This window comes from Melospiza georgiana, chromosome 4, assembly GCF_028018845.1.
Source record: "Melospiza georgiana isolate bMelGeo1 chromosome 4, bMelGeo1.pri, whole genome shotgun sequence".
Classification (NCBI taxonomy): domain Eukaryota; kingdom Metazoa; phylum Chordata; class Aves; order Passeriformes; family Passerellidae; genus Melospiza; species Melospiza georgiana.
The window spans coordinates 58437283-58458366 of record NC_080433.1 but is presented as its reverse complement, the minus strand read 5'-3'; the positions used below and the strand labels follow the sequence as shown (position 1 = coordinate 58458366).

The 21084-nt window shown below is 37.2% G+C and overlaps 1 protein-coding gene across 1 annotated transcript in view; it reads right to left on the bottom strand.

The window, feature by feature from the left end:
- Positions 1 to 21084, bottom strand: part of CPED1 (cadherin like and PC-esterase domain containing 1) — a 141235-nt gene that overhangs the window by 18522 nt on the left and 101629 nt on the right. Inside the window, exon 17 of the mRNA XM_058022857.1 lies at positions 3123 to 3240. Within this exon, the coding sequence (XP_057878840.1) occupies positions 3123 to 3240 (118 nt within the window). The remainder of the gene's footprint in view (positions 1 to 3122; positions 3241 to 21084) is intronic.

The window sequence follows — 21084 nt, the reverse complement described above, 5'->3', positions numbered from 1 at the left end:
TGAGGTCCCTTGCTCCAGGCTGTGGTCTCCTGGCCACCACTGGGGCCAGGAATACTTTGACCCTCCAAGATTTCTATTGCCACTTGTGGATCTTGCTGTTGGCAAGATCCCACTTTGCAATCCCTGACTGAATGGTCATTCCCAGCTTCACAGCAGTCTCATGAGGAAATGAGAGTACCAGGTTTCCAATAACCCAGCAATAGGTGCCATGCCAACACTTTTTACTGCTTTGTATCTTTTGACTAACAGAGCAGGGACAGAATGGTTGGTTGGTTTGAAGTCTGGACTCAGACCCTGCCACTGCTGCAGAGGTCTTAATAAATAATCTGAGCGATGTTTCAGGGAGTGACCTATATTTTAAAATTATATGAACACTCAGTATTTTTTTCCTGATGTTGTAATTTTTCTTTCAACCCAAATATATAAAAGTTCTGGCAATGTCTAAAACATATGAGACTCTTCATCTTATGGAATTTTCTTTTAAACATCCCATACTTTTATGAACTGATTTGGTTTAAGGTAATAAACTAGAAAAGTAGAACTATATAAAATTAATATTGAGGAGCCAAAATATCTGAACAATAAAAGTTTAAACCTTGGCAACTGAAGGTGATAAGTAACTTTTGAAAAGCTTCTTTTAAATAGTTTGGTTTATGTTCAATAGCTCCCTAGGTATATTAATGAAAAACATAGATCAGTTTTTGGCATAGGCTAAAGGTTAGTGGCAAATTTAAAAAGATTTGAGAACATGGATATATGGAGATAAATTAGTATTTTTAGGAAGCACTAGCATTTAATGTTAACAGAATAATTCCTGGTTTTGTATTTACATAGGTGTTTTAATGATGCATGAAAATTTATGCATTTTAAATCCAACTATTATGAACTTTTCCTGTTGCAATTTCCCAACAGTTGGTCAATGCATTGTTAACCTTCAAAAATAGGACTGTGTTAAAAGATAAAATGAATCGCATAAAAAAGAAGACAACATTAAAAAATTGCAAACAATATTAGTTTGGAAATTAGGCTTATTTTCTATAGCAGTTTTAAGTTGCCCTTACCCACTTCTCTAAGTCAGCAGCACGTAATGAAGCTTTCAGCACCATTTTAATCAGGCAGCATTTTGTGGTGCTTCAGGCAAGAGCATTAACACTGGCTCTATCAGGCAAGGGCAGGTTTACCAACAATTAAGTGAATGAGAGCAAGAGAGACATACTGTTAGTTTCTTAACAAATTAAAAACTGGCATAATCAAACTTTTATGAAAAACTGTAGGTAGGAGGTTTCCACAGGAAGGGTGAAAGCTGGATTTTTGGCTCATTAGAGTAGTTATCAGTTGCAAACATAAATCTTCTGCTTAAGACATGAGATTAAACATTGCCAGTACTCCCTAAATCTGTTCTCATAAAATGGCATGAAATGAAATATACTTTCAAAATAATTAGTTAGGATTGCTTACTTTCTATTTTAAAAATATTAGCCCAAAATCAGAAGTTTTAACCAATAACAGCTGTATACTTAATTTGATAGTTTTGCTTCTCCTTTCAGCCTCTTTCATTTTTATTTATCCTTTTACATTGTCATAGCCATAATTAAACATATTTTGCTTTCAAATTTAAAATCAAGGTTTTTCTATATTGCCAAAAAATTATCACTGCAAAGAGAAAATACTATTCCAGCTTGGTAATTCAAAATCTAAATATTTAACCTATGCTGATGCTAATTTTTTCATTTATGACAGCTTTACTTTTGTATTTGGTGCTTATTTGGCACCCTAAGATCTTCAAAGAGCTTTTTCTCTGAGAATAGGCTATGGAAGTATTTTTGTTTTTGTTATAGCTGTATTTATGAAAAAGACAAAAGTAAAAACTATGTTTTAAAAGACATGACTTTCTACAGAACAAATAGCTTTAGGCCTATGGACTTACATCCAAACTGAGATTTACTCCTTGTAACCAAGGGGCTCATTCATTTATTTGGACATCAATTTATGTCTCTGCTGGATCCAAATCCAGACAGCTGTTGAATGCAGAGAAAGATCACACAGAATTTTTTTTAAACTAGATACAGTTGTAGGAAGAATGGAAAGTGGGATATAATTATAACATATGTGTCACAGAAACAGAAAATTAGAAGTGAATCTGTGATATCTTATACACCAGATTTTGTTATTGCTACAAACCACAAAGTAACCTGTTTCACCTGCAGGAATTTAGCACAAGTTGGGTTCTCATGGTCTCTTTTAGTTCTCTTCCTCTCTTTCCCTCTGAGAAGTCAAACACAGTTAATGTCTCCTGACTTCTGTATTATTGGTAATGCAACAATATTGAACAAAGAGCTAATTTTGATATGATAGCCTGGTTCAAACCAGATGTGAATCAAAGGAGAACTTCTGAAAGAAAGAAGATTTTTTGGTAGATAAATCGTAATTTCATTCCGTGATGTAAAATGAAGGAAAGACATTTCCTCTGTTGTATATTCCAATTTGCATTTATTGAGTATAAGAGGGACAGAGAGAGACAGAGAGAGACACAGAGAGAGAAATTGTATAAATTAAGTGTATATTTGGTAAGGTGCTGAGCTTCCTTTAAAGAGCAGTGCCATGGTGACTAAGAGAGGAGGAAGTCACTTCTGTGTTTGGCTGGACCCTAAATTACTGTCTCTCCTCTACATCAAAGGATTAGAAATGAGTCATGAAACCCTGGCTGTACTGAACTATAAAGCAGCCTTCTAAATTTTAGCATTAATGTCAGAAGAAGCAAGGTTATATCTTTATCTCTGCTGCTCCACCTCAGCCCCTGTACATAGCTCGAGGACAGTGTATGACACTAACTTCTGCAGAATTTTTGAGTTATCTTCTGAGGGGAAATGACATGGCTTGGCTTCTCTGAAAATTTAACTTATTTAAGAAATATTAGTGCTTTAGCAGGGAATTTGCCATTTGCCATTCTTCATTGCCAGGACTGGTACCTCATTTGGCTGCTACGAATTGGGAATTTTCAGTTCAATTTATTGTGCATAGGTTAGTGCATGTCCATAGCAAAGAGTTAATATTGTTTCTAGTTTTTCTTTGATGAGGTGTATGAGTTAATTTTCAGAAAAAAAGGGGGATAAAGTACAAACCTTTTGTGTCTCCAGCTTCACAGGTCTTAAACACTGTCTGTGAAATGGCTGAGAGGTATTCATGAGAAAGAGGCTGCAAGCCACAGGACTCCTCTGGGCGAATTTTGGAACCACAGTCCTGAAATAAATAGCATCTGTGAAAATGACGGCACTGTGCCCATCCACATCACCTTGAAATCCTATTCATGAGTAAAAAAGTTATTTGGGATACTTGTAAAATTAGTTCATCTTTAGCTCTTCAATATATAGTTTAATATGAAATTTAGAATCCTTTTTCCATTCAGACAAAGGTTTTGCAATAAATTATCCCAATCCACAGTAAACATACAAGATACTACATTTGCTAAAGACATAAGAAAATTTAAGGCAAAGAGATACCTTTCATATAACATCACATTGTCTCTACATATTATATAATCTCTACCTATTTGCCCTTAGGAATTTTGTACGCCTATTTGTAGTCATATGGGATTCATTTCTCTGATGAAATACCCCAAAATAGATTCAGGAGATACAGGTGCTTAAAGGAAAAAAAATCTATTTTCTGAAATGGTACTAAGATTAATTTCACAACTGTTACATATTCACCGTTGCCATGAAATTATGCTATATCTAAGATGCTGTGCCTAAATTGCACCAATGAATAAAAGACAATTGAGTCCTAATAGAGTCCAGGTACTGCCAGTTAGGAGAATATGTGCCACTGCACACAGTAATATGAACACATAGCAATATGAACACATCTTGGAATTTTGTAAATACTGGTGGTTCTTGATTATGCAATCAAAAGACAAGATGAAATAGTTGTCTCACAATTATTCTGATCTCATCGAAGTCCATGGTGGTGAAAAAATATTAAAAGAAAAAAATCTTCCCAGTGACTTCAGAGGTATATGGTAGTATTTGTGCATAAATAAGCCATAAAACAGTGGTTACTTGTGGGTTGTCCTGTTCTCTGCTTGATCTCTAACTAGGGAAAGCTGAAATGACAAAATGAATGGCAAAGTATCTTCTAGTATTAAACTGTGTTTTGGAGTCTCTGGGTCTGGACATGCTGTAAACCTATTTAACAGTATAACTCAACTAACATTAACATCAAAAAGTTCCTACCTTACAGTAAAACAATTTGCACAGGACTTCACAAGAGAGACCCAAATTCCTGAATGTGCTGTCATTCCCCTCAACATAGTGCCATAAAATAACAAGGATTTAGTTTCTTGTTCCTTCTGCCCAGAGTATGTGTTTAAGCAAACAAAATTTTATATTAGTTGCATTTATTGGGCAATACCATTAACAACAATTTTATGTGGCTGGGTTTTTGCTAATTACAACCAACATGCAGGGAGCTGATGTAACTGATTCCCTTTGACTTTGTTGTGTTTTCAAAGTAAAGAACACTTCTTGCATTTAATTTGTAATTCACATCTAAACTGTCATGTCATGAGAGATTGTGAATCCCTGAACAAGACTTATTTGTTTCATTTTTGCCTTTGTAGGAGACCATCATTGACATATTTAATATAATATGCAAAATGAATCTATGGCAGCCAGAGATTTACTGCAGCTCCATAAATATATGGCACACTGAGGGTTTTTCTAAATGCAAGTAGATTTTTTATTGTTTTCTTCAGGTGCAGCAATGACAGGACATCCTTCTTTCCTTGCCCAAAGATGAAACATCTTGTGATCTTAGTATGTTTACAAAAGATACTCATGGCAAAGATGAGAGCCAGACATGTAAACTTAAATAATAGTTGTGGCTCTGTGTCTGCTCTTCCTGCAAACCTTCATTCTTAGAAGGGAGACATTAAAACACCCTTGTAATTTCTGGATTAGAATCAAAAGAAAAGTTCCCTTGCATTATGTACTTTAGTGCACATTTAGGATTGACTATAAGATCTGTGTGGCTTTTTGCTAGTAAACTTTCTTTTATCTTTATGGAAGATTTTCTGGACACTAGCAAATAAAAGAGGAATAAAGCTTTCTTCTGTACATCTACATAGCTTTTAAACAACATCAGTTGATACTTAGAGAATGAACATTTCTGGAGTCCATCTACTATGTGAAATGACAATTTCCTTGTCTCTTTCAGATCACACTATAGTGAACTGACTCTTCATAATGTTTTAGTGTTTAAGAGATGAAACAGATTTACAAGGCTGTTACACTACTGAGTTTTCTCAGTTATTACCTTCAAATTATTTGGGGCTATTAGTTCATGGTATTTAATTTATTTATAGTCTGGGTGCCTAATTTAATAAGAATTTTGTTTGTTTAGTTCACCTTTGAATAACCAATAACTATATTTCCTCTAAATTATGTACTTATGCATATACCTATACATACATAGCTTTACTCAGACATATAAAAATAGTAAAAAAAAATCATAACTGTACACTTTCAAAATTACACAGGTAAAGACAAAGATGAACAAAGCATTATAAAGCTGACCCACACTGATGCAGCTGATGTCATGGGATGAATGTTGTACAGTGAAGACCATTGTAGATGCAGTAATGGTTCAGATTCAGAAATCTAATTTAACCATTAATGGATTTTTAATTGTTGAGGTACCTTTTTCACCACCTCTACCTTAATGAAAAATGATTATTCTGAAACTGCAGTAAAAGAAAAGAAGGCAAGAAGGCCTTGACTTTCCTGGGAGAAGTCACACCATCAGGGAAAAAATGTCCATCTGCGTTCATTTCAACAGTTGGTGCTCCAGCAGTGACAAAGCACCGTAACTAAAATAAAGTTACTTTTAACATCTACACCTGCTGCTACCTGTCAGCTCAAGAAGGCATTTTTAAATACAAAGGAAGGCTTTTCAGTATTTTTATGGAATAATCCAACTCTGCTCATTCATAGCTGTGGCTAAAACCATAATTTTTGGTGGAAGTAGACCTTTGTTAATGAATTGAGTGCTTTGGAAACTCCCACTCAAGAATGCCTGTATACAGGCTCTACAGTCAGCTACTCAGTAAAAATCTTTCTTGCATTTATATGAAAACCCCTAACAATCAACGGGAGTGGTGGGGGTCAATGCTGAAAACCAGGCAATTTCTGCTTCAGTACTCATTTCTGAAATTCTACCCATCCCAAACCACTGAAGACTGCCCCTACCAGTCTAATAAGGGATCAATACATCAGAATGTTTTAAACTAAATAACAAGAGAAATATAACTAAGATCACAGCAATTAATTTTAGTGTTGCATGCAACCAGAATGTAGCCAAAATCTTGCATATTTTTAACATCCAGAGCCCATGCAAGGGTGAGAACTGGTGGATGAGCTAAACCCCACTGAGTGTTCTTGGTAAAGAAGGCGTGAGACCCCTGCACCCGTCAGCTCTGACCCTGCAGTCTCAGCCAGCCTTGCCCATCACCCTGGCAGGTCACCCAGGCACCTCCTGCAGGCACTGCAGCTCTGCCTCCTCTCAGGGCGAGCCAGGGCTGACTCACTCCTTCTGACTGCACTTAGACATGGCAGAATAAAGCTTCATGTGAAAGACCTAATTTAGAGAGCTTTTCTGGTCTTTGTAGGCTCACTGACTGAACTTTATTGGATCTGCTTCTATTTAAGCTGACCTGAGTTTCTCATGAAATCCTTTCATGTTTCTTTAGTCCATCTTTTTTTACTATTTTACACATAACAAAAAAGTGATTAAAATGATGCTATGGAAGGACTTCTAATAAAATTTGTCAAAGAGTGAGCTCATGAAATTGGGAAACTATATCATATTGCTAGGGAATAAATTGTGGGCAGATGGATTAGCTCCATTCTATCAACTTCCTTGATATAGCAGGAATAAATGAAGGAACAGTTGGCATATTGTCCTCTCTTCAACTGTCTCCCTCTGTCCAGCTGGATCATTCAGTGATAGATGAACCTCTTAAGATCCAGAGGTTCAGGCCAGTTCAGTTCAACACCCAAATTGACTAGATTGAACTGAAACTTGTGCGTGTACAAAATAAGTCTAGAGACCTGTCATAAGGAGGGGCATTCTACCGAAAAATTTCAGTTCTTTACTGCTGTTGGATGGGAAACAATGACTATAATTAGCAAACAAGCACTGTCTAGGACATACATAAAGACACTGTCTGATCAAAAGACAAACAAAGCCATTGAACAGAGAATATAGGATTAATGGGATGAACTCGTGGAATAACATGTCCTTGTGATGCAGCTAATTTTTAAAGCAAAGAAACTGTATTTCATATCACCACAGTAATTTTTTAAGGAACCTAATAAGTTTTTTCTGCACATATAGGATAGTAGTTCCCCAATGATCCCATGGACTGTCACAAATAACACATTAAAAGACTATGAGATGTTCATTTACACACAGATCTGGAAGGGTCCATAAAAAAACTATAGGAAAAGGAGTCTGGACACTCCTGAGTGGAAAAATGCAGTGCACAGACATCTGTAGATCAGGAATGATACAAAAATCTGAAATACTGGTCATGTTGTCAGGGCATCAGAGAACAGTTTGATATGTGGATAAAGTACAGCTATCAGTCTGAATTGCTTTTAAGTTCTTAATTCTGCTATTCATGCTGTTACTATAATTAATATTATATTTTCTTTAGATTAGAAGCATACGCTAAATTGCATGGTTTTTCTCATTCCCAAATTTCTGCATATAAAATTTCTTTGAGAACAATGTCACATGCTTTAACCAGTGACTGAAGATTGTCATAACTACAGAGTACCTTTACTAACTGCTAAAGAAATTTTGAAAATCCCAGTAGATGCCTTTCCACAAAGACTTAAAGCACTTGCTATTTATATGGACATTTCATCCTGACAATACAGCAGATGCAGTGTCTTCCTCTGCACTCAGAATGCTAACCTCAGAGAAAGCTATGAAACTGTTCCAAGAAAATATTACAAGTTGCATAACACTAGTTTAGTATCTTTTATGTGCATGGGGAATAGAAAAGAATCCTTTTAATCTATGAAGGATTTTGATTCAATTCCATTTTATATGCACAACATCAGTTAGACCCTATCTGCCTTCCTGCTCCCAAACAGTTAAAGTGCTGCATTTGTGAGCCATAGAACAAAATTATTCACATGAGACCTAAAAAGCATGACTCTTAATTTAACAAAGTCTTGTGAATTATCATTCTGAACAGCTCAGAGATCCAGCAGAATCAGTTGAACCAAGACAACTGAATGTGAAATCCAACTCCAACTCCATTAAGAACAGAATACCAGAAACTAAAATTTTGTAAAATGTTTCAAAATGTACCTAATTATAATTACAGAGGGGTTGTTTGGGGTTTTTTCAGTATTTGTAGTTAACATCTGTATGGATTTTTCAAGTGCTTTCTTAGTGAACATATTTTCCTCATGAAGCTAATTTTTCCCAAGCAAGAACAGTGATGATTTCCAGCTTGTATGCTTTATAAACAAAGTACACAAAGCAAGAAAGAAGAGGAATTAAAAGAATTTAGTATTTACTCCTCCCTAAAAAGAAGATAAAACAGGAACAAGGAATAGTAGATAAAAGAGGCATTTTGCTGTTTATGTTCTGGTGTTTTTTAGTTTAAAAAGTGATACAATAATGTTGACCTGGAGACTTTAAGAGCTGCATCAGTTTTTGATTCCTGTTTTGTCCTCTTCTCTGCATCTATCTTTTTAAGTGCAAGCTCTGAATGTGAACTAACTTGAATTTTGCCAAGCCCACTATCTGAAAATGGGGAATAGCTGGAGAAAACCATGTGCTTTGAAAGTGCAAAAAAGTAAATGTTTTAAGTGATAACAAAGGGAATTATTACATATTTATGGTTCTCTCAATAAAGTGCTGAGGTGACCCTGAATTTTTTCCCTGGTAATTAGGTAAAAAATGTTCAATATTAGCTGGTAAATCCTAGAGCCTTGTGGCTGTTTATAAGGAGCATTCATGTCTACCCTCCCATGCTCAGGGTATATGGCATTCACAGAACACACTGCAGAAAGATCTGTACTCTAAGCCTCCTAACTGCAAGAAGCACTTGAGCTCTAGCCTTGTCCCTTTGATTTAGGCTATGACCTTTATATCACAGCCATGACAAACACAGCAGAACTTCTCAGACTGAAAAATTATCACTACAATCAGGCAGTATGAAAAGGGATGAGAGAAAGAATGAACGAAAAGCATTACTGCTCCTTCATGATTTCTTAAGTTGAAATACTCTGACAATGAATGCATTGCATTGAAAAAGCATCTTAGCCTAGGACTTGGTACAGTGAGATATACATCTGCCAACACTATTGTTGAAGCTGCTTTTCACAGTAAGCAAGGCTTTCAGATATGAACTCAGTGCTTCAGGGTATACTGTAACAAAAGTATTTCTCATTTCTAGCACCAAATCCTTTAGATGGTGAAGTACATTTATTAACTTTTTTTTTTTATTTATTTAAGGCCGGGGGCACACTAAGGTCAGGATTTGAAGGAGAGATTTAGGATGTTTGAGTCCAATTCACAACTCTGCCTCTTATTTTCTCTATCATGGAGCCCCATCCAACAGTATTCACCCTTGTAATGCATCATCTCAAACCACTATCCTCCTAAGTGCCAAATTGTCTTGTCTTGAGCATAGGCAAAGCCACCCACAGCTCACAGAGATATTTAAGTTGGCCTCTTTGACACTAACTGAATTTAAAAATTCCTTTGCCAACAATGCTTGATAATAGGTGTGCTCAGGACATGTTAGTGGGAGTGTGCAGTGCATAAAGCATTAATTGGTATTTCCCTTGTAGAACATTTCCTTGTGATGTAGAAAACACAGTTCAAAGTTTCCCTTTGAACTGACTGGCAGCAGAGATTTCAGTTCAAGCTCCCAATGTTTTCCCTCCAGCCAGGGGGCTGCAGGGTATTCTGGTCAGTTCTGTCTCAGGCTCTCACAAGGAAGCTGGTTGCATTTGCTTTGAACACACAATTAAATGCTGACTTGTAAAGAGCCTTGGACCCACTGTGTCCATAGACTAGGTGTGTATAAGGAACACAGGCTGAAACTGGATGGAGGGAACACCATTAAGGGCCCGTTAACTGCTGTGTGAGAAAGGACAGATTGAAGTTGGTATTTAGATCCCTGAGACATCAAGCGGCAATTCAAAGTGGAGGAGAGGTTCTCCTGTATAACCTAAGACTGGATGTATAACTCCCATAGAAAGGTAAATCTAAGATGCTTTCATTTCCATATCATTATCTCTGGGGGAATATATCTGACTCCCTAATCACTTTGTTGGCACGTAGAAAATCTTCTCAAGATTTACAAATGGAACACTTCCATTTCAGGTTTAACAAAGGGCTGTACCCAAATATTTTTTTCTTCCTCTGTGTGTGTGTGTGTGTGCTTTCTTCCCCCCAGTTATATATGATGTTCTACTAGAAAAAAAATTAAACCTTTCTCTGCAAGCTTTACCTCACCAACACTCCCTCCACAGTACATAATGAGCCTAGTTACACTGCTTGGACATGTTCTGTTTCCCTAGACCTCAGGATCCCTAAATCTGTCTCCAACTGATTGCCCTGGACTCTCCTCAACATTACCTGAACATCAGAAAAGGAATGTAACACTGATTTCTTTTTTTAGCAAAATATTATTCATTAATAGCAAACCTGGTGACTGCCAAACAGGATGCAAAAGAATGGAATTCTGCAAGATCAGTTCAACAGGACCACTGGTTCTGTTTCTTTTGCTTCCTTTATGTGACCAAAAAAGAAAGGAACATCAGTATTTCCTCTCTTACTCTAATTTTTCTAAACTGAGCTTAAAAGGGTCCAAAGGGCTGAAAAGGTATTAGTGAGCTACGGATAGACTGAAAACAAGATTTTAAAGTGTAATGTAATGTATGTAATGTTGGATACGGGGCAAATTAAAATGTTTTTTGTTTAAGTAATTGCTTCACACACTGTTTTATAAAGAAATTCACTTCTCCATGGTATAGTATGTATTGGAATACACATCACAGCCACACATGGTCTGGGGAATATTGAGAAAGTCATTTACAAAGGCTCAGAAACACCAGGTAGAAGACTTCTGAAACTGTTTTCCCAGACAATGCCAAAAAAACTTGCAAGTTCCTGCCTTCAGTGTAAAGACAGAGTCTACATAACCATAGAAGCTTCACTCTAAAGGAAGCTACACTTGTGTGGCTAACAGGAGGAATTTCCCTTTACAGATCCACAGTCTGCACTGACTGCAGAGAAGCCATGGGCTCTCTTGCTGCTTGTCTCTAATGATGGCCCAGGGAACACACAGGGTTGGATCCTCAGAGCAGTCCTGATTCATTTCAGTCAATTCCCAAGAGCCAAACACCCTCCACTTTAGACAGCAATATCACTGGTGAAAAGACCTACTCTTGCTCACTGGTGAGTGTTCCAAATGGTTTGTCTGCTCAAGCATGAACGGAAAAATATCACCCAGCTACATATAGACAGTCAGGGGGACACAAGGCCCCCACTGGGTCACACTTGAGCCTGGGGACACATTTTCTATGCAAGGCCATCTCATCCACTACTGCTTCTCATCTGAAAGGTGTCAAGAAGAAAAGAGGCACCTGAAATAGGCATGTGCTTGTTGCAATGACCCCACTCTGGGCAGGGTTGATCCCTACATCTTGAGCTTCCCAGCAGCTCCGTGAGAGGCAGGTCATAGTGCCTGGCAATCTTGCAAGCAGCTGCCTTACCCTTCTTTATTTGGCTCTGTTTTTAAAGTGACCTTCAATAAAGAAACCATCTCTGATAAAGAATCAATCTCTGAGGCTTTTCTGGCCAAAGATCAGACCCTTGTCTTATTAAGACATTAGGCTGTTTGCTTAAGTCAGTCAAGAGACCTTGAGAAAGTATATTTTTAGATAGAGGACATTTACACAAATCTTCCTAACTTTAACCAGCAAATACATAATGAAAAATCCATTACTGATGTACAGTTTAGGCAATGTTGCCTATAAAACAAATGTGAGGGCTAAAACTAAGAATATGTAAATGACACTAGAGGAAGTACCTGTGCAAATGTCTGGGACACATGGGCAATGCATAGACAGGTCCCCATCCAACACTGTCCATAACTCCAGCTGCAGCTACTTATATTCAGAATGTGCTGTATAAGCCCATGATAGTGCAGAAAGTATGACTATGACTTTATGTATGAAAGAGAGTCAGATGATGAGAAGATTAAAGAAGTGATGGAGTTTTTTTCTCCTTTCTCCTCTTCGGTTAAAAGCTTTGGTAAAAATAAAATTACCTGAAAGGAATTAAGTCAACATCATTTGAGACTAAAGTTTCTTGGAAAACACTCATAACAGTGACTATCAAAACAGAAAAAAATACATTTACAGACAGAATCTGGTTATCATTTATGCTTCCCTTATACCACACTGTGGCTTACCATAAAAAAATAATGAAGGACTGATTTGACTTTGAAAATCATTATGTATTTCATTCAAAAGAGCCTTTGAGTTAGAATATTTTCATTGATGTCTAATAGCTGTGACCAGCACTAAATTTCACATATTCCCAGATACTCATTTAATATACACAGCTGGGACACAGAAGTAAGATGAGTACGTTTGTTTTCCTAGAACACCTAAAAATCTAGCCATGTAGTGATTTATTTTCTAAACAATAATGGGTTTGAAAATGACTCTAATGAATTTGCAGCATACTGACTGCTATAATCACAGAAGTGAATATAATGGATTTTTACTAACCATGATCTCTTTTAAAAGATACTGATTAAAGGTTTGCCTTCTGGTGGACAGCAGACTGAAAATGCAGGCTTACAGCTTGATGGCTTGCTGAACAACAGACTGCATGCAGGTAGCTCTCACACATGGACAGAAACAGATTGCAAGCAGTTAGTGCCAAATAAGCAAGCCGGAGTTAGAATTTGTCATGCTTTCTCCAACAGCCTCCTTGCAGTAATTTACTACAAGTACTTTTCACTCAGCTAAAGTAATCCAGCAGTCAGTAGCTGAACAAGACCTCCCTCAAAAAAACCAACTACTTCTGAAAATCAAATTATGTACTTAATGACTATATTTATTCTATTGCACAAGGCATGGTAAGTGATGCTGAGTTGAAGTCTTGCTTTGATAAATATTGAGATCACATTAGCACAGAGATGGGACATAGTGGAAATAGAAATTAAAAAAAAAACCTTAAGAATAAAAATTTAGGCTCTGTCAACAAGGTATTAAGGCAGTTAATTACATCTTATTGGACACAGAATTTTCCCTGACCTATACAAATACTTTCATACAGAAATTCACTCTCCCTTATAGGGAGACATCTGGAAGATTTCTGTGATTTACTTCAGGTCTGGGGAGCAAAGAGGACGCTAAAAATGCAGCCAGCTTAGCACAACAAAGATAATTGAATCAAAGTGACTCAGATTGTTTCCACTGAGATGTTAGAAACATGTTAACTACTGTTTTTCTCATAAGGATAGAGGTTACACTTGGATTCAGCTTTCTGGAGATGTGGAACAAATTTTTCCTTCAGCAGAGTTGGCATGGATACATTCACATCCTGTAGCAAAACCTTACACATTATGACTCAAATTGGTTTTATGATTGAAAGGATTATTTAATGACAAGAAATGTTACCTGAGCAGCTCTAAAATAATGGATTGAATATCAGAGTTTCAATATTTTTGCCTTAGACTAACAGTCTAGCTGATGCATTGCCCGCGACCTGTCTATACTCTTAGTTTTCAACCATCTATTTTTCAAGTTCCTACTTTTCCTCAGTGAGATAATGACTATCTTGAACAAGAATTTCATGCAGTGTCTTCCCAGTAGTAAAGAGGCTCTACAAAAGATCCTAAAAATTTTGAATCAATCACACAGGCCAAATGCTCTCCAGTGCCAGCTCTCTTCAATGTGGCAAGGAGCCACAAGAATTTACTGTGGACATTGAGACACTGGCCCTGAAGCAGACTAGGCTGTTGCAGAAAACTAAAACATTTCCAGTTTAAATCAGACTTAGAGGATTTACTACCTACAAAAGGACTGAGATAATGGAAAGGATCTATTTCAACAAATATCAGATTACAGTGTATAAAGTGTACATAGCATATATTCAGTTCCATTATATACTGTAAACTCTAATCTATATTAGATACATTATATTAATTTAAGAAAAGTTAAATTAAGTATTAGTGCAAGGATGTTGTCATCTTGCTTTTACTTCATTTTAATTCCTTCCTTCCACATCCTTTTTACAGCCTTTCTATCATCTGACAACAGTACATATTGTATAAACTTTACAGTCTTTTTTTATAGGATTACACAGATGTGGAGCAATTTTGCTCTGCTGATCCTCCCACTAATCTGTTAATAACCCTTTCTCTCATAAAAATGGCATTTCTGCATGACTGAATCAGAGGAGGATACTTATAGAAAAAGTACTGATGTTCGATAACTTCTTGCCTTTCTACAATTATTTTTTGTACTACCAGCATTAGAAAGACAGTAAGAAATCTTGAGGGAAGGTCAGAAAAGGGAAAGGTGAAAGGTGAAAGAGAACGATATGGGTTTTATACAAACAATACACTGTTTTCTTAGGACAAACAACTGTCCGTGATGTGCTGTGTTATGGTAGCTGAACAGAATTACTTAAATAATTGTTTTCAACTGCTAAAAAATATTTGGAAATATTTTGAAATTCCTCTATGTTGCAATAATAAGCCTATAGTATTGAAAGAATAACATAGGAGTAACCAGCTCAAGATTGGCTGCTAGCCTGAAAGCACTGCATTACTATTTTCATACTAAAGAGTGAACTTCAAAGAAAACATGTAGTAGATAAAATCTAGCTTACGATTTTGCACTACAAAATGTCCATACAAAGACTGATTTAAATGGAACACCACATAGTGATTGTGGGGAATAAATAAACTCCTTCTGGGCTGAGGAACTTCATAATCTAGCATAGTGGGGAATGGAAAGGTCCAACACAGGTCCAACAAATGACCTCGAGGCAGCTATGAAATCCCAGATGTGCAGAGATTCCAAGTGGCCTTCTTGCCAATGGCTTAGGGTTGATCACACTGCCTATGGCTTAGGGATGATCCTACTTCCTCCTGGTAAACAGAATAAACCTCTTCACTCTATCAGAATGCAAAAGTGAAGGTTCATGTAAATGAATGTTGGATTTGATGATCTTTGAGATCTTTCCCTACCTTAATTGTTCTATGATTAAATGAGACTTGAATGTGTTGTAAGGCATTTAATTTAAAGCAAAAAAAGTTCTCTCAGTCCTATTCTGCCTTTCTCACCCTCCAGTAATTGACTGAAGCAGTAAAGTTAGCTCTGAGTTAAAGCCAAAGAAAAGCTGTGCTATAATTATTTATGAGTGCTGGTGGTCCACTGGCAGTGTGCTGCTCATAACCAGTTTTCAAAAGAAGTTGGATATTTTCCAAGATATTTTTTCCCTGTCTTCTGATTGACTTCAGTGTCAGCTGTTGAATACAATTATTTCTAAGGTCCACAAGACTAATACGTACCACTCCATAGCAAATACAGCAAGTTACAAAAGCAATATCTATTGTTTCACCATGCATTATATTGAATGTCACAAATGCCAGAAGCTAAAGTGAAGTGTAAGTTCCCTGAATACTCATGTTTGCACCCTAATAGATACAACTCATATATATGGGGTTTTTTCCAACACAGCAGCTCTTCAGGTCTGTTTGTCCTTCTTTTCTGAAATACAAGGTCCTTAATCTGAAGCTTTCCTCATACAGATATAATGGTATATAAAAAAAAAAAACAAAATGTGAAATCATGATACACTGTCAGAAGAATGACAAAGTAGAAGCAAGCTGGTCATAGTTTATCGTGATTTTATCTGGAATAACTTGCTGCCTGCAAAATCCACCTGTGCAATGTTTAAGGGCTTGTCCAACCACATATTTTTGCTCCACATCTGTCAACTAATAGTAAAGATCTGTTTGCACAGTGTAGCACTCTGGAATACTATAATATTTCCACAAGTACTTCTGGCTTATAAATCAAGAAATGAGTTACCTTGAGGCTGTGGTGTAGGCACACAGTTTGTGGTAATTGGGAATGGGGCTGCTGCCCAGCCTCATCCCCAATGGGCACAGCTGTGAAAAGCAGGTGAGCAGCACTGACAGCCATGAGCCATGGAGTGCCCAGGGGCACTGACCAACCACCAAAGGGAGCAGAGGGCACACAGGGCCATTGCATGAACATGAGGGGTATAAAAGGTTGGGCTAAAGAACAAGAAGGGCAGATGCTTGCAGCCTTCTGAAGTGATAGGGTGTTTCTCTGTATGGGCAGACAGCTGAAGCCTTCTGATGTGGTTTGGGGTTACTCTGTATGGTTGGATGCTTAAAGCCTTCTCAAATTGCATGGTGATACTTTGGCTCTCTTGACTGCATCGTATGCTGTGATACTGTGCTATATGTTCATCTGTATTTTATATGTTATAGTGGTAACACTTCATATTTTATGAATTATATAATGCACTTCAAATGTCAAATCACAGAATTTCAAAACAAAAAGGTACTTCTAATCATTAATATAAGCAAACACATATAGTTTTGAATCTTTCATATCATAACAATTTGCGACAGTCAAAGAGCACATTGGATTTGTTTTACACTCCTCAAAAGTGTGCATCTTCTTCCATACAGTTCACAGAATCACTGAGTCACAAAGTCATTCCACTTGGAAAGGACCTCAGGAGGTCTCTTATCTAACTTCCCGCTCATGCAGACTCAGCTATTAAATCAGACCAGATTGCTTTGCTATTCTGCTCTTGAAGACCTTCAGGAATGGAGCCTGCCCAACCCCACTGTGCAGCCTGAATCACAAATAAAGAAATGTTCCCTTACATACTCCCAGCCAGAAACTACATATTTGAATTAATGACCATCAACTTTTATTCTGCTGTGAACCTCTTCCATAGAGAGCCTGGCTGCCTCTTGTCAGCCTCCTCTTGCACAGGAAAGCTGGTACAAACTCTCATGGAAACCTTATGCATTCTGGGTTATAATAGACCATCTCCCTCAGCCATCCCTGCTGCAGGCCAAAAGTGCCCTGAAGGCTTCCAATAGTGCAGCTTTTCATTCACACACTCACAGGAAACCTGATGGTGCTGATTTTCAAGTTAGGAGTGGGAATCAGGGAAGGCTGATTAGTAAATATCCTGGGAACTGATATGCCAGACTAAGTCCAGTAGAAAACACAACTGGAACATCTCTGTAATGTCTAAGAGCCTAATGTAAATGGCCTCAATTTGCACTGGGAGAGGTTTAAATCAGGCAATAGGAAAAATTTCTTCACTGAAGAAATTGTCAAACATTGGAGCAGGCTGCCCAGGAAAGTCACCATCCCTGGAAGTGTTCAAAGAAATGTGTGCATATGGCCCTGGAGGGCATGGTTTATTAGTGAACAGTGGTGATGCTAGGTTGATGGCTGAATGTGACAATCTTGGAGGTCTCTTCCAAATTTTACAATCTGATGATTCTGTAATCTCAGGAGAAATGCTGAGTTGTAGGAGATGTAAATTCAAATCCTTTATGTCCTCTTGATGTGAGTTCAGTTAGTGCTTTAAGTAAAAAAATCTCCAATGGGACAAGAAATGACAAACTCTAAAGTAGGAGTTCATCTGCCCCACTTTAGGTTTCATATATTTAAAAACATCCAAATACAAAACAAGAAAAATCTTTTTTCTATGAAGTTCTATGAAAAATAGAACTCCTAATTTTATCAGCTGCACTGTATTTGTTGCAATGAAGTCTTATTTGAATGATTGAAAGATTGTCAAGTCCTCTATTTGTTGTTACTACTATTTTAGAACCTACTCAGATATTGTGCAGCTTCAACTGAAAAAGGAGCTGTAATTCCGCACTTGGAGTTCACAATTAACTGGTTATCAGTTCTGGTTTATAAAGAAAAGATACTTTTAGCAATACAAAGCTCAAAATATGTTTTCCTTTATATCAGCTTCTGGTTCCATCATTAGGGAAAAGACATGGTTTCCAATTTTCCTGCTTTAGGATCACATTAGTAAGATTGAGCACTCATACTAGTAGTTTGCTGGATTGAGAACAAAATAGTCAGCACTTCCTAGGAAGAACTGTTTCAGTTCCTGGTTACAGGAACTGGTGTTATAGGCACAGAGCCTTCTTTCTGTAGTACCTTTATTGTAAGAGTCCCTTCTCATAGACAGTATGCAGGAACCTTCAGAAAAAACCTCACAGGTCTTTTCTGAAGTTGCAAGACAGTTTGCAGAAATTATGGAAAGGCAGAGTACAAGCTCAGTGAATTATTTTTTAGCGTTTTCAGCAAAACTATAATTCTGGTTTAAAAAGTGATGCTTATCTCTGATCTTTGAGAAGGAGAAGGATAGGGTTGCTATTGACTTAAAGAAGAGCTGTTTTCTGTAATGTTGTGATGGCACCTGTTAGGTTCCCTCTGAAAAAAAGTAATCCTCCCTGAAGGATTACTTTTCTCCATTCACTTTACTGAGTGGCCTGAGAGGACTCTGAAGGACTAATGCTCCAGCTTAGACACAAGAGAGATGCTCAGATTTAAACAGGGATAAACACCTCCATTTTGTTCAGGGGGTCTTCAAACACACTAGAGACGTACGGAATCAAAGCAAATCTGGACTTATATAGGATGACTATGAAATCCCAAGTTGTCTTAATTTTTTCACTATAGCATTTTATGACAGAGATAACCTATTGACCCAAGAGCATTGTGTCATTCATATTTTGGGATGTGAGTTGATTCTTTGATTCCAGCTTAATGAGGTTCTGTAAGTCATGTCACAACAGCTGAAGCTATTCGGAGTCAAAGAATGGACAGTAGTAGCTTCAGAAGTTGATTTGGACCAGGATAATGCCCATCTGCCACAGAGGGAACTTACTGTAAGTATCCCCCTAACAGAAATGCTCCCATGAAGAGCTGATGCAAAGAGAATGCTCCTGTCAAGAGGAATGAACTTCATCCAGTCCTTAATTAAGTTTCCAAGCTTCTTAAAGTCCAGCATTTTCTTAGCAAGTGAGAGGGTCAAACCCATATCCAAAATAGAGTGTATGATGTGCTCTTTCCATCTTGACAGAAATCTATACCAAGACTTAGACACCATAAATGTCTTTCTTATTCCCACGATTAAGACTTTTCCAGATGGCCCTTACTTCCTTTCTATGTTGTTATTTAGGATTAATAGACACTTTTGAAGGAACCTTTTTGGCAGGCAGAAACTTAAAAACTCTAAAGAATAAAACCTGCATTTTTAAACTTCTATACTGTATGTTAATTTGCTTCACTGTTCATATTATTCTATTGCAAAATGATAAGAGCGAATAATATCTACAAGTCAGCTTTTTTCATCAGCTTTTTTAAACAGCTTTTGACAAGTAATGATGACTTTCACACCTAAAGAACAATCACAAAAGTATGTGACTGGAGCAAAGCTTCATAACTTTATAAGGTGAGAAGTGAACACTTTGAATTTTTATTTCACAGAAGCAGAGCCTTCATTCTTATCACTAGTGGGTTTATTTTTCTATCATTTATTTAAATTATACATTAAATTCCTAACAGATTATAAAACCCTGGATGAAGGCTAAAACCTCAAGCCATATAAAGAACAAATTTAAAAAGGTTATGAAATTATACTTTCAAATAAAATGATTACTGGAAAAGTGGTTTGCTTAATTTCCTTCATCACCAGTCTTCTTTCCCACCCCCTGCCCTGTTTTCTCTTCTTTCACTTCCTTTTCCAAAGCAAACCTTTATGCAAAAATCTTGTTACCTCTATAATGACTTTGCCTTTATAAGAGTTTTTGGAATTTTCATTGGGTGAAGAGCCAGATCCAAGACAGGTCAAATCCCTTAGGACCAAATGCTTTCACTGTGCTCAGGCACATGTATACAGGCTATTCAGCACTCTAAGCCCTCAGGCCTGACTATCCATCATCATATACTCAGTAGTCACAAAGCGGTACCAAGAGTTACAGCACCAGCTTTGAACTACATGAATTTCATGTGCTACGGAATGCCACCAACATCCTGCTAAAGGAGTCTCTATCACATTCTCTGCCTCCTCTGCATGAGACTCATGTAACTTTGCTTGCATAACTTGTTTTAGTCAAACATATTTTATCCAGATTGCTCAGGATATAAATTACAGAAGATAGGTTTCATCTGATCAAATATTAGGAGCTGAAACACAGACACTACAACTTAACAGCTAAGCCACTCAGACATAGATAAAATAGATATTCAGAACAGATCAACCAAACTGTGCCTTAAATAGGCAATTCACCCCATTACATAGGCATCCTAAGGAACTAGGTCACACTGTTGAAAACAGAAGTCAGGTAAGATGAATCCCATGCAGAGTGTACAGACCAGTAAAATACCTGGGTCCTACAAGACTCTCCCTTCCATGCCACTGCCATATTTTCAATTTTGCAGAGAGCAGGAACCAAACAAAACATTTGGTACAGAAGGTCAATGTAAACTGTTAGCTACAGGAGCAGCTTGATGAAAGTGAAGGGAGACTTGCAAATCCTAGTGATGATCATCGATCTCCAATTTATTGACCCAGCTTACACACTTTTATAGTAGTGCTAATTAAGCTCATACATATTGCAAAACCCGAGCTCATCATTGGTTACAGATTACATGCCAACCCCTCCTTTGTTGTTAATACCTGTGGTTTCTTGTTGAGGCTAATACTTGTTTCTCTCATCCTGCTGTTGACTTGTTATTGAGCACCCTTCAAGGACTCCATTATTTTCCACCATGTTTTTCTCATCATTTAGCCAAGGACACGATGTTTATTGTTTTTAAGGAAAAAGCCTGAGAACTTGCTGCTTACAGCTGCCTTTTACTTCTTAACCAGCTGTATATGATCATGGCCTTTTTCTATAAGCCATGTCTGAACAAAACTCTCCAACAGCAGCTGCCAGAAATGCAC